The sequence below is a fragment of the Cygnus atratus genome, chromosome 4 (genome assembly GCF_013377495.2).
Source record: "Cygnus atratus isolate AKBS03 ecotype Queensland, Australia chromosome 4, CAtr_DNAZoo_HiC_assembly, whole genome shotgun sequence".
Lineage (NCBI taxonomy): Eukaryota > Metazoa > Chordata > Aves > Anseriformes > Anatidae > Cygnus > Cygnus atratus.
Window position 1 is genome coordinate 65,207,704 of NC_066365.1, and position 14,122 is coordinate 65,221,825.

The following is a 14,122-nucleotide window of genomic DNA, read 5'->3' on the forward strand; positions in this document are numbered from 1 at the left end:
ATATTCAGCACATCCTCTGCCTTACTGATAATAATAAGCATTTATATGACATAGATAATATGAGGGTCATGTGCTGCAGTGGTGCTCCTTGGGCAGTGGCATCACACGTACTGAGGGCAACACTGTTGGTGCAAAAGGTGGCCCATGTTTCCTCACAAGCTAATAACTACAGCTGCAGCCAGATTCATGTCCAATTTAGTTCTCTACTTATGTTTTCTAACACCATAAAACTTAAAAACCCAAGAAGAGCAGAGAGGTGAATATTCAGACCCTTTAAACATGTTTAGAAAGCAAGATTTCATTGGTTCCACCAGCAGCTAACAGGAACCAGAGCCCCTCAAGACTAAGGGAGTAACAAGATTCATCCGAGCCTAAACAGGGAACCAGCGACGGACCTTAAATACATTATCCCAAACCTCTGAACCAAAGGTGCCTTTCCTGGGCTTAGTCTCATATTTAATTCAGAATTGGAGATATTCAGTAAGAAATTAAAAGTAGTGAAAGGAAACATTTTCCATTTGTTAAGTTCAAAGCAGAGGAGAGTCAGTATCAGGGTCAGTGCTCTCTAGATAAGAGACTGAGGCATGACGTGACAAAGTTTTTTGAGAGGTTTTTCTGTTAGCATCACATTTGTCTTTTGGAACTGCAATGCCACAAATGACATGCAAACTTTCTCATACATAGGCCTGTTCATACACATTGCAACCACTAACTTACTTAAAGAATAATGAATTTACAAGTAGCCACTGGAATTTTTTAATGTAATTAAAAATTGAATTTTCAGCTTGCATTTTACAGCAGAACACACGCATTTTCTTCTGTAGACACAGTCACATCTGTTTTAGCTGCAACCACACGCACTTTCAAATTTTCAAGAGTAAAGAAATTATTTTTTGTATATACAGGCAGCTGAGAGCAAAATCAAGTGGATGAGTCAACAGAAGAAGAATGGTCTTTTTAAAGGCACATCTGCAGTTTCCAGCGTACAGTACTCAATCACTGAAAGGTCTCAAAGTCATTTAGTTGATATATTTGCATGTTAATTAATTATGATTTGTCTGAAACTGTTGTGGAATGCTTAACATTACATTTGAAACACAGCAGATACCAGTCATGAGATATTTAGGTATCAATGAGATATTTAGAAAAGAACTGAGAGGGACCTACTTGGTTTGCTGAATGCAGTCTCTCAAAGAGTACAGAGAAATACAACATATATAACTCACTGAACTGCATCTTTGAAGTTGCCAGGGATTGCCTCCCACAGAACTTATGGGAAACCAGAAATAAAATGTCTTCTTTTTTTCCTTTCTCTCTCTCTCTCTATTTTTTTTTTTTAAGAATAGTCTATGCACTAACAGACAATACCATCAAGAAATGTATTTCTTGATACTTATTAGAATCTCATGCAGCATAGGAAGACCTGCCTATTAAGAGGCAGGTGCAGAATTTCCAGCTGGAGGGTATAGACTCTTCAGAGAATTTTGGTGGGGATACTTCCTTTCCTATATGCAATTTATTCTTCCACATACCTTGTGGAAATCCTCAGTGCAGCAGTATTTGTACCATATTATAGTAAAATAATTCCATATTTTAAATGAATTTATATTTGAACTCAAAGGACTAATTCTTTTGCAGAATCTAGCTACCTAGAAATGTCTTTTAGAGCATAATGCTCTCTCCCTCCCTGCATGTTTGTTGTAGAAGTAGCCAAATAAAACTATCTTTAAAATATCTAGATGTTTCTGAAAAAGTTACTTTAAAAATAGTAATAAAGGCTTCAATTTAGCATTTATACAGGCACTTCTGCATTCAAGCATCTTTGCGCTGCCAAGAAATCCTTGAAAATCAGCAATGTGAAAATGAAAATGAGGAACAGATTCGGTTCTCATGAGAATCTCCAGAGTGAAAGTTTTCAAAATCATCTCTATTAAATTATATGACACCTATTAAAACCTTTTGGCAGGAGTATTAGCTAGTTGCTTAATCTATGTGAAAAGATTTACAAAAATGCCCATCAGCTTTGTCTCTAGGCACTGCAGAGAAATATGGATTCTGGAAGTTTGAAACATCCAGGTTACTCTCTGAGGCAAAGGAGTTCGATATTCACAGCCGTCTGTTTGCTTGATCTCTTTTCAGAACATTGATCCCAGACAAGCCACATAACTCTATTCAGTATGAAAACAGTCACAACAGACATATCCTTAACTCTGGTCCTGTCACTTTGCTTAAATTAACATGATTTTTATTTACAAGAGCATTTTCATTCCAAAGGCCCTAAAAGTGAACTCCCTAAATGGAAAGTATTGTAATTTCATATGCAATGGCACTACTTCAGTGCAATCCTTCCCAGGGTGTATTATGATAGCAGATGAAAAATTGAAATGTCTACATTAATAAGAAGTACCCTGGCTACCTCAATAGCAAAAAAAAACCTTTCAGAATCTCGGGTTTTAAAGACTCAGACAGAGCACTGAGGTACAGACTACGTGGCTTTCAATACCTGAGATGACTGCATGGGCATTTTTATTATATCTCCATTCTTCTATGGAATGCTTTTCAAGTTAAAAGATTTTAGCTGATGAACACAGCAAGTTACATTTTCTTCTTTATATTAATACTCCACAAAAGACTGTGCTTTGCAAGGTTAATTTCAAGTCCAAACTCATAAGGGAATGAGAATATTTAGACCCATTTAAGAGAATTCTCCCCTCTGGCAGAGCTGATTGAATTATTTATACATTATCTTTTCACATAATTGTACCTGGAACTGTGTAAATGTTTTTTTTCCTCTCTAACTTTCAATAAATTCATAATACGTGTTTTTCAGGTTGGACACACTGCCTGCACCTGTGACAATACAGAATGGTTCATTTTTAAAATGCTTCAATGAGACATTAATCCAAAGGGAAACAGAAGCATGCAATTTAAAATCTTCCACATTGACACCATACTGATTAAAACTCATCAACTGAAGAAATAAAATTAGTAGGACAATAAATCTTGGACTGAATCTTGTTACCCACTTCCACAGGAATAACTTCATTGACTGCAATCATGTTATGGTAAATGTGAGTGCTACTTCGCTGAGTATCATTTCTGTGATGAGACCCTTTAGCTGCAATTTAATACTCTTACTATGGTTTCTAAGTCCCTCTCTGCTGAAGGATCTCAGATTCCAGATAAAACCTGAAAAAACTCATGGCATAAACTGCTAGGGTGAAAAAAATCTGTCTGATGATGTTAACATCAATTTCAGCTCTTCTAAGTGCTGTTTCTCTCTCCAACAGTAACAAACTTGAGAAAGTTTGAGATCATGAGATTTTAAATGGCATTTCTGGTACAAAATGGTTATTTGTTTGCTACAAGCAGAACAGTCCCAAGTAGACTGGAAAGCAATTAACTCTGTGGAGATCTATGAAAAGACATCTTTGTACCTATTGTAAAATTCTAAGTGTCTTTTATAGTTGTGTCACCTCGCTCACTCTACAAAGACACGAACACAGTGAAATCCTAGTGCTGTTCTTTAGAGTACTATTAAAGGGTTTTGACATGGCTTTTATGGGCTCAGGATTTCACGCTATGCTTTATCATCTGCTGCAACTCCAGACAATTTTCTTTCTTTCTTTCTTTTTTTTTCAATTCACTGTATGGTTCTAAAAACCAAGAGTATTTTAATGCCTCTGGCTATATTTTTCCTTACCTCTGCAGCAACTACGTAAGGGGTATGCATCTCTATTTGGGGACAACTGCATTAGAGAAGATGGAGGCCCAGATAAAGGAGAAATCCATTAAAAGAATAACTGAATCACATTCTTATTCATTCAAATTGTGTGTGGATAGGAGTGATAAGTAAGAAAATTAGGTATTCTGATTAACAAATTAATATTTTTATTAAACAATAAATCTGCAGTGCAGTAATTATCCCAAGGCTATAGCTATGCTCAAATCACTTTAAATTAACTTCTTTAAAAACAATTCCAGAAAAAGGAAAAGACTCATCTTTGCCAAGAATGCAAAGGCCTCAGCTATAATTAGTTTTTCACAGCCAGGCTCAACTCTTTCGATTTATGTATTTTTGGAGGACAGCTAGATAGGGAATATTTTCATAGTTCAATCCCATGCCCTGAAGACACTGATATCTGATCCTCCAGCCATGTATTGTTTGCTTTCACTACAATGAACATTTCAGCAGTCTGGCAGAATGGTCTCAGACAGTGATTCGATGCTAAAATACTGTTTAACTAGCTCTGACCTCTCACCTTTAGCTATCAGATGTGATTTTTCATCCAATTCTGTTTGACTGGCTGATAGTCAAATTCTTGAGATATGAGTCAACTTAAGATGATGAGAATAGTTAAAATGCAGTGGTTTCCCACAAGGATCATAAGGTATCCTTGGGCAAGAAACAAAATCAAACAAAAGTTTCAAAGACCACTTTTGCAAATTTATTCATCATTTTCATAGCTCCCAGAATCTGGTATCAGAGTCCCCTAAAAGATGAGGAGACTTCACTGTATTTCTTGAAAACGAATCACCCTTAAGGTTCTTAGAGTCACTATTCACACAGCCTTACTGGTTAGAATTAATATCTGTTAGTTGAATCACATCAGTTAGTTATAGATAAAGTCCACAATTTGCACACAGGACCGTTTTGGCTCTGAAAAGCTTAAAAACTGTAATCAATTATGATATTCTACAGTACACGATGATCATGTCAAAAATAATGCTGTGTCCTTCTGTCGGGCATAGTTTTACCTCAACCAACTCAATGCCTGTATTCTTCTGAATAACAGTATTGTAGAAGCTATATCTATGTCAGTGGCTATAAGACAAAATCCTTTCAGTAATTCTAGAAATACAGTTTCCTCCTGGCACTTTACACTAGTGACACAGCATTTTTCTTACAGATGAATTTGGTGAGAGTTTATGAAAGGCCCTGTTACTATCAGGATTCTATATGGTTCAGAGAAGATAGCAATTTACAGTTATACATACTTAATTTTTAATTAATTTTAGTCTTTTCATTAATTTTAGTCTTCAACTGACACTAAAAACACTCGTGAGATTTAAATAAAATAATCCCTACTGTATTATTCCTAACAGGCAGCAAAAACACACATCAAGGATTTCCCCAGCTACCACGTTTCAAAAAATCCTCATTTTAGTAGTCATATGAGATATTTTGTTGAAAGCTTAAATTTCGTCATTTTATGCTGTATTTCACTACAGTGGTTATGAAGAACAGGTGCCAGACGCATTGTTTAATTACATACCCATGGAGTCAGTGTGGTCCCCAGTCTAGCAGTCAGAGAATTCTTTCCTCTTTTTCTATTCTTCTTAATTATTATTTATCTATTATTACATATCTAATTAGTGTGGACCCCTACAGAATATAAAACAGTTTAAAGAAAAACAGGCTTTATTTGATCATTGATATCTAGTAATATTGCTTAACAGCTCCATTAAAATGATGATAGGGTTTTATTCTAAGTTATTTCTCCAATTTAATCTGTATTAAGTCTTTTTATGGTGCATACATAATTTTGATATTGGAACTCTATCTAGCTTTGCTTGTACACATCAGTAATTTTTGGTATGTAGTTCATATTTCAGCTTAAACAAAATGATTATTGGACTTCATCAAAATCATCACATTTTGCAACATTAAATTAGGCCTCAAACATATAAAGTAAATGCTGATTGACCCATGAAAAAAAAGGAAGAGAGGACACAGCTTTTTTTTTTTCTCCAGAACGCTGATTAAAGTTACTTTAACTCTTACCTTGTCTAACAGAGATTGTCCCCTTCCTAGCTCTTGTATCTCCTGGGACGATGCATAAACTTTTGATAGTTGTAAATTCAGGCTATTCCAACCCACCTGACTACAAATCTGTGTCTTGATCTCCAATGGGGTTTATTTTGGGTAACATTATTCATGAACTTCTCAGCACAATGCAGAAGTCCCTCTCCCAACAGCTACAGAAAACAAAAATATTTTTACTTTCATGCAGCCAAGGGTATATTTCTGAATAAGCTCACCAAGAGGAAAAGAGAAGAAGAATATCAGAATGTGTGTGGGTCAGACCTTTAGACAAGAAATAACATACATACACTTCACCTTGACAGTGGCAAAGCATCCTTCTTTCCTCCTCAATAGCTACTGCAATCACATCAAAGAGTATAGCCATGCTTGCTTTTCCAGGTCCATAATACTCGTTGAAAAAGCCCTAAAATATTGTTGAAGAGCCCAACTTCAGGCAATCATTTATAAACTTGATATATTTGTTAAGCTTTGAATGATCAATATGGAAAAGGCATGGAAACTCTACTCAGACAGGAAAGACACCTCATGCCTCACTACAAAACAGAAGTTTATCCTCTCTTTTCCAGGCATCTGAAAAAGGCAATCTGAATTGCATATAATTAAATGAGAAGACTCTTTCCAGAACTTATGGGTTATTTTTCAAGAATTCTCTTAAGAACCGTTAAGCACCATTGCATGTATACAGGACAGCACTTTCGTAAGGTCCCATCAGCAGCACTTTACATGGTTCATGCTGGAGCTTGTTCCTATTTCTGAGCCTTGAGATTCAGTCAGTGACAGTATATGACCTATAATTTGTCACCATCTGTGGTTCTTTGCTAACACAGTTAGAAAGATTCAGCATTAGGGATAAGAACTACAGTACCTGCTCCTGATCTATTAATGACATGATGGAAAAACTAAATACTAAATTACCTCTGCGTACACAATCCTCAAATTAGTGGGTGATTTTGTATCTAAAGTTGTAGAAGTAATTTCAAAATCACTTATCATAGAATGGATTGGGTTGGAAGAGACCTTAAAGACCATCCAGTTCCAACCCCCCTGCCATGGGCAGGGATACCTCCCACCAGCCCAGGTTCCTCAAAGCCCCATCCAGCCTGGCCTCTTCCAGGGCCAGGGATCTGGCCAGGGTCAGGGAATACTTCCAGGGATCAACAGCTTCTCTGGGCAACCTGTTCCAGTGCCTCAGTACCTTCACAGTAAACAATTTCCTCCTTATATCTAACCTAAATCTACCCTCTTTTAGTTTAAAACCATTACCCCTTGTCCTATCACTACAATCCCTGACAGAATCCCTTCCTACTGTCAGCTCTTATTTTTACAAGGCCAGTATTACCCCACTGAAAAAGAGAGATTAAAGAATACATTACATCAATCCAGAATCTAAGCAGCTTGTTGAAAATAGCTTTTTTTCCCCTTAGTTATTCATATAGGAGTGTTTTAATTAGGAGAGCAAAGCAACCATTCCTCAACAGCTACACTCTAAAAGAACTTGCCAAACTGTACAGATAGTTTGTCCATACAGCAATCCCTTCTGCAATCCCCTACTTCTGACTTACAGATGTGATTTTAGCTTTGCAGACATCTTCATTTTGCCTTTAAAGGAGAGAGACAGAGAAAATGCATGTGGGAGAAGGGGGGACTCTGGGAAGTAAAAAATACAAGAACACCACCAGTTTGAGGAAAAGCTACTCAAAGTTTGCTGGTAGCCACTCTGCTAGAATATGGCTTCCTGGTACAGTATGTACCTTTTAATCACATGATGCAGGTGGCAGAAACTTTCTTGATAGAATAGGAAGTGCTAAAATATATTATACATTTCTCTCAAAAGAAGAGAAATAGTGTCTGCAAACTCTCCAAACAGAAAGTGTACGCTTGAGGAAAACCGAGCTGGGGTGGGGGAACGAGCAGGTTCTCATGCAGTGAAGGCAATTTTTTGAGAGCATGGAAAATGCATTGTGAATACAGCTTGTGTACAGTCATCGCGTCTGAGGAATTTTTATAGAAGCAACCTTATCTCACTCAATGGCATAAACCTGCCGTCTTCCAGCTCCATGAACACCAAGAGAATACTGCATATTTGTTTTCAGCTTAGCAGTCAAATGCATAGCACCGAGGCAGGTAACAGGAATTTTGTAAGACTAGATATCTTCCCCAGCCTGTTGGCAGCCCCCAGAACATGATGTTAAAAGCCCCGTGTTATTCAGGTGCACAAGGGGCTGCCACAAACTTGGTCTCCATCTATGTACTGTGATGTTTTGGTTTTACTATTTCTTTGCTTTTATTGTTGTTGTTTGCTTTGTAAGTAAATTAACTTCCCCAAGATACAGTGCCTAACGATCTGACTATCCACGATATGCTTCAAATGCTGGAATATATTAGACTATAAGAAGGCCCTATGGTGATTTGCTAATTAGCTTAACCCTTTTGGGACACAGAAGAAGGAATTTTTTTATTAAAACGGGATAACACTGGACTATATTGATCTGACTGAGAAATGAGTATTTTAGTCAAGATGAGTCTCAAGATGAGTACATGCTGGAAACGGTGATGTTGTTTCCATAGCAATGCCATGACAGCCTCCAGAGTGAAATAGTGTGCTACCAGGAAATGAAGGGAGTTCAAGTGCTATGAGCTACACAGTTCTATGAGTGATCCAAATACATTCTCATAAAGAATATTTAGTGCAGCTAGATAGTCCAAAGATTGCTGCTGATGCGAAGTAAGCCTTATCAGTATGCTTCCAGCTGTCTTGTTTTCTCATTCACTACACCCAAGATGACTTATCTAAAGGTTTAAGCTATGGGCAACACTGCTACACCATTTCAGACAGAACATTAACAAATACAGCAACATTTCCCTCACTTCTTTTCCACTGAAGAGTATCATCTATAATTAAGGACTGTGAGACCTGCTCTCCATAACACAACCAAACACATAAAACCTTTCAGTGAAGAAAAGCCTCATATGCGTAATTATTTGCCAGCTGACCTTCCCCCTTCTTTTCCCCTCACCTCCTCTTCTCCATTGCCTCCTCCTGCCCAAACAATACTGAGCAAATCTGCTTGCAAGTGGGAAGTAACGTACAGAAGTCTTGCATATTGCTCATGAAAATTTACACAGCCATAGCACAAAATTCACTTGTCTGCTTTTCCCCCCCAAATAGTGTTCATGCTAATAAAAAAGCAAACCAGAAAAAAACTAATTGCATTTGATTTGCCTAAGGCTTTACCTAAAGCATATATTCTGGTCAAATTTTGCAAAGCTGAACTACAATATTTTCCAAGGGGGCCAGCAAGAGAATTAACTTAAGATCTGCATTGCTTTGTCTTTTTGTTTTCAAAGAAATAAATAATTCTTAGTGATATGTAAAACTGCTAGAATAATGGTTATAACCCAACTGTTCTCAAAAAATCTACAAGACAAACTATTTTACTTGAAAAAACAACAACTAGAATATCACTGCTAATCTGACAGTGTTTCTCCAGCCTTTCCCATGTAATTTGCAAAGATGTTCAAACATGAGCTGAATGTCCAGAAACTCCACCACTGTATTTGTTGTGTCATTGTCACAACCAGCCTCTTGGGTAAACAGATTGCAGTTCATTATATGGAGCAGTGCTGTCTCTGAGGGAAAGTAGAAAGACAAATACATATCCCTGCCAGATCCCTTATTAACAAACGCCACTTTGGACCAAAATATTTCCTACTTAGTGTTTTACATGTAAACATGTACTTCAAGGAATCAAGCCTGGAGTGGAAAAATCAAGATGTTTCATTTCCATTTTACATCTAATAAAAAGGTGTGAAGCAAGCATTTTTAAAACTGCCTGAGCCTTCTCCTGCCTGTCCTCCTAGCTGTGTAGCAGAAGGCACCAAGCCCAGCAACATTCATTTATAATTTAAACTGTTTGCTTGGCAGAATTTTTTCATCTTAATATGTCTAGTCCTAATTGCAACTTGCATGCCTGATGCTTTTACCAGAAGCTAATCTACTTCCAGGAGAGTTTTATGTAACTGGGTTTTCTGTAGGACAGAAATGAATTTTCTTTATTGGACAGATTTCAAAACCTAGTAGAAAGCATGCCCCTGCAATTTTACAAGGCACTATATGGAATAATAATAATAACAATAATTAAAAAAAAAAAAAAGTGGAAAATCTGATACATGTTTACCTTACTCATTCCCTTCTTCCAGTAATCTTGATTGTCCAGTAATTCCTTGTTATGAGCAATACTCTGAACCTATTATTTTGGCATGCCTACCTCAACTTTTCTGTTTGTCAAAGATTTAAGTAAAAGTAATCTGCCTGATGTCCTGGGTCAGACAACAGAGTACAGGTACAATCTCTACTGTCTGAAGTAGAAGTGAATACAGTCTATTTAAGTCAAACTACACTCACGAATATGTGCCTGGTATCCAGACACAAAAGTCAATCTGCTACCACTATGGCCAATGTAGCAAACACAGTTTGCCCCCTAACATTAACCATCTCTTTATCAAATATTCTCTCCTACTGCTGTCTAAACTCTCTCAACACAATTCTGCCAAGTGCTCATTCACATGTACCAACAAGAAGCAGCAAGACCTCTATCTGAATCCAGCATAGAAATCCAGTTATCCCAAAATTAGCCACATTACTATCCCAATGCTATTGCATCAGATACAACAAAATGTTTCCCATCCAAAAACTCAGAAACATAGTCTGAATTTCTCCCTTCATCAACAGTCCTAGAACGTCCTCAAACATCCTCAGAAATTGAACAGGCTACTATAAACTACATAGTGTTTTAGGAGCTAAATCAAAGATTCAATCACAAACTCTAAAAAACTTACTTATCAGTAAGTATTCCACAACAGGAATGTGCTGATGCTTGAAACACAGTCCGCACAGCTGTGGCTGAATACAACAGTTGAACATACAGGAGCAGAAGCAGTAACATCCTAAACAGTTATTCAATCTCAAATACCTTCGGTGTCCATACTGTACCATCAAGACACATAGTAGCAGTTATGATCATAGGACTCTGTTTTCCAGCTCTTTGCAGGTATATTGCTAGAATTTAAAGCATCTTTGGAGGCCAAGCACTTTGGAAGACTGCATAAAAATGTTTTCATACAAAGAGTAAATGAAATAAAATATTCTTAATCAGGCTATGAAATTTATAGCTTTCATAAGCAATTTCTTTAAACTTTCTGCCTCGGCTTCCTCATCCACAATACAGCAGACAAATCCATCCATCTACCAGCCTTTTATTCTTTTGTGAAGATAAACTGATCAATATATATAAATTATTTGAAAATAAAAGGCTCTGCATAAATGCTAAGAATTGTTTACCACCAACACATTCACAAAACTTCTGTTCTGATTGTATCAATACCCCCATAGCGAGTCTTTTATTTTCAAGGATTTACACACACTTGGGGTTTAAAAATTCATTTGGGGCTGATATTTCAGTCAGTAAGCTCTTAACCATGGGAAATGCCTTAATAAAAACTCATGTTGTCCTCATGAGCTATAACAAATATACATATTTTTTTAAGTTGTCAGAAATATTTCTCTTGACAATCCATATTTTATAAAACAGCTTTTAACACAACAAAAGCAAAGACATATAAGTATTCTGGAGTGTTATCATATACAGACACACAGAGACTGCTGTGCTTGTTCTGACTCGCTGTTCTGCTTTAGAAGAAAGGAAGAAAACACACAGTAGGCACCTACAGAAGTGTCCAGGACAGATACAAGACTGGAGGGTGAAGCTACAGTGAGAAGGACGCTGTCAGAAACTATGCTGCTACTCCATACAGGTGTGCTGGCAAAAAAAAACTGTCCCACTCTGTTCTCTTCTATGAAATGACAGAAGTACAGTTGCTTGGATATCAACGGCAGATACTGCTGTGCTTTGAAAGACCACATATAAATTGGTCCAAAAACCAATCTTATTAAAGAAGGCACCATTGAGGTCACTTAATCTAGACAGCTGAAAGACAGCAAAGGACTATCTCCTCAATTTGCTTCCAATTTCACATTATCTACAATCCCGAAGGGTAAAGGCACCTGTCATTTGACACTGCAAAGGCACAAAAAACATTTGGTTTTTGTTTTTAAGAACATCAATAGTTGTTTGATTTAATGATTTATTTTCTTTTCCTGTGACTTAACCAGAGCATGGGCCAAGCTCCATAGATGAACAAGCTTATGAAGGAAGAAACATGGAAGACTGCTATGGACAGGAAGAACACCCCTTCATGTTGGTGTTTTCTTTCAGGAATTTGTCCCCAGCAGAACAACAATTTCCCTTTAACATCTAATAGTCCCTCATACGCCTCCATGGAGAAATATTCTTCTAATTCCTTTCTAAATACAAAACAAACAAACAAACAAAACAGCAGAAATCACAAGAGGAAGACAATATTCTGAGCTGGCCTCATAACCTATTTCTTGTCTTGCTGGTCCCTTTATGTTCTGCAAAACACAGAGAATCACTTTTCTTGGCTCCCTTCATTCTGCTCCTCCTGCAAGTCATCCCACTGCAGTGCAGGGGCAGCCTCACAGATGACTGGAATGATCCCACAACACAGCTTTCAGGACGATGCCAGTGCTTGATACCACAACAACTGCACTAACCCCAAACACAACTCACGTGAAGCAGCTGAGCCTAACCCCCAAACTGTGCACACCTCAGACATAAAGGTTTTGTGAAGAAGGATGATGGAGAACAGGGGACACGAACACAGTAAGGACAGACTTTTCAGCAAAAAAAAATGTGGGGTAGCTCAGCATGAAACGTCTTCAGGAAATAATGGTATAAATTATGCTAGTCAGGTGGATAGTTATCATTTGGTCAGCATCACTTTCCTGTTTACTTGTCATTAACCAACTCCAAGACTGCTATTTTTCACACAGAATTCCCTGAATTTTGCAACCTCTTAGTTTTACTTTTATGATATCTGAGCATTTTCTGTTACAAACACTGCAGGGTTTCTGATAGGTGTAAGGTATTTTTTTTAATCTGCAGAAAAATATTTTAAAATGGCTCTCTTAAGCCCCGCTAATGCTATCAACACCGAGAAAAGAACCACAATAAAGGATACTGAAGCTTCTATCCGTGATTGCTAAATGCCAGAGGTTAATCCTGAGATCATCTGCTGACATGTATGTCTCACAGTCACTGTTGACAGATATTGAGTTGACATGATAGGTGTGACCATTAGCAAAGATTCTCCGGGGAGTGACTTCTACCATCAAATCCATAGGTTTCAGTACAGGCACCTGCCAAAAAACAAACCAGAAAAGAGTATGATTTTAATTTTTATTTTTTTGCCAGCATGATGAGAGTCTGATGGAGAGCAAGCATTCAAAGATTGTGAAATTATAAAATTTCTCAGTGGTGTATGCAAATTGAATTTCTCTATGGATGAATAGCTGGGCTAGGCCATCCTTGCCAAGGGGGAAAGAACAGACACAAGAGCCATGGAGAGCCAGGCAGAGTGACAGAAAGCGTGGACCGTTGGAAGAGAGGCACTGGCAGCTGCCACAGTGCAGGCCAGTCTCACAGCAGGAGCTAGTGTCCCACATATGCAGGAGGTTGTGGCTCTAGCAAGCAAACAATGAATTCCTAGTATTTGATTTTCCTAAAGAGTTTGTTGTTTAAGTCACTTACAGTATTTCTTTTGATGTCTCTATCTCATAAAAAAAGACAAGGGACAAAAAGGTTATAATCTCTGCAAAATATAATCAATGAAATCTTATAAAACAAAGCCAACTGATCATTGCACCCTTGTTATTTCCCTGTGTGTCACTTCAGTGTCATGCTTCAATATCTAGACAATGCCAATCTATTCCATGTTGGTAAAGCATTAAACACAGACAGGCTTTGAAGCTCGATTCGGACTGTTTAATGTGGTTGACTATGCATCAGAAACAATCTATCATACATCAGTCCACAATCATTTAAAGAGGAACACAGAGAAGTTAACGCTTTGAGTTTAACTTGCTACTAAAGGAACAAAACAATGGTTCTCTGAATTCTCAGGTTATAAGCAATCCTAAACATTTTTGTTTGCTTAATCATACAGAATAGGTATTTCATCCTACTTGTATTCCGTTCATGTAGATCTTCAAACTTTGGAGGTTTTTCTTCACAATAGACAATATTGGTTTGGTTTGGAAGTGGGAGTTGACTGTTTTTAACATGGATGAAATAGCAGCATTTGTACAACATAGCCTTCTAGTTATAACCTTTAGCCACTTCTTTTGGAAAAACGCCTGAAGTGAATTCAGCCATT

The 14,122-nt window shown here is 37.4% G+C and overlaps 1 protein-coding gene across 6 annotated transcripts in view; it reads right to left on the bottom strand.

Moving 5' to 3' along the window:
- PPP2R2C (protein phosphatase 2 regulatory subunit Bgamma) overlaps window positions 1-14,122 on the bottom strand; it is a 188,638-nt gene that overhangs the window by 36,522 nt on the left and 137,994 nt on the right. For all 6 annotated transcript variants that reach the window (XM_035547184.2, XM_035547190.2, XM_035547185.2 and 3 more), the window contains one exon: window positions 12,929-13,106. In XM_035547184.2, the coding sequence (XP_035403077.1) occupies window positions 12,929-13,106 (178 nt within the window). The remainder of the gene's footprint in view (window positions 1-12,928; window positions 13,107-14,122) is intronic.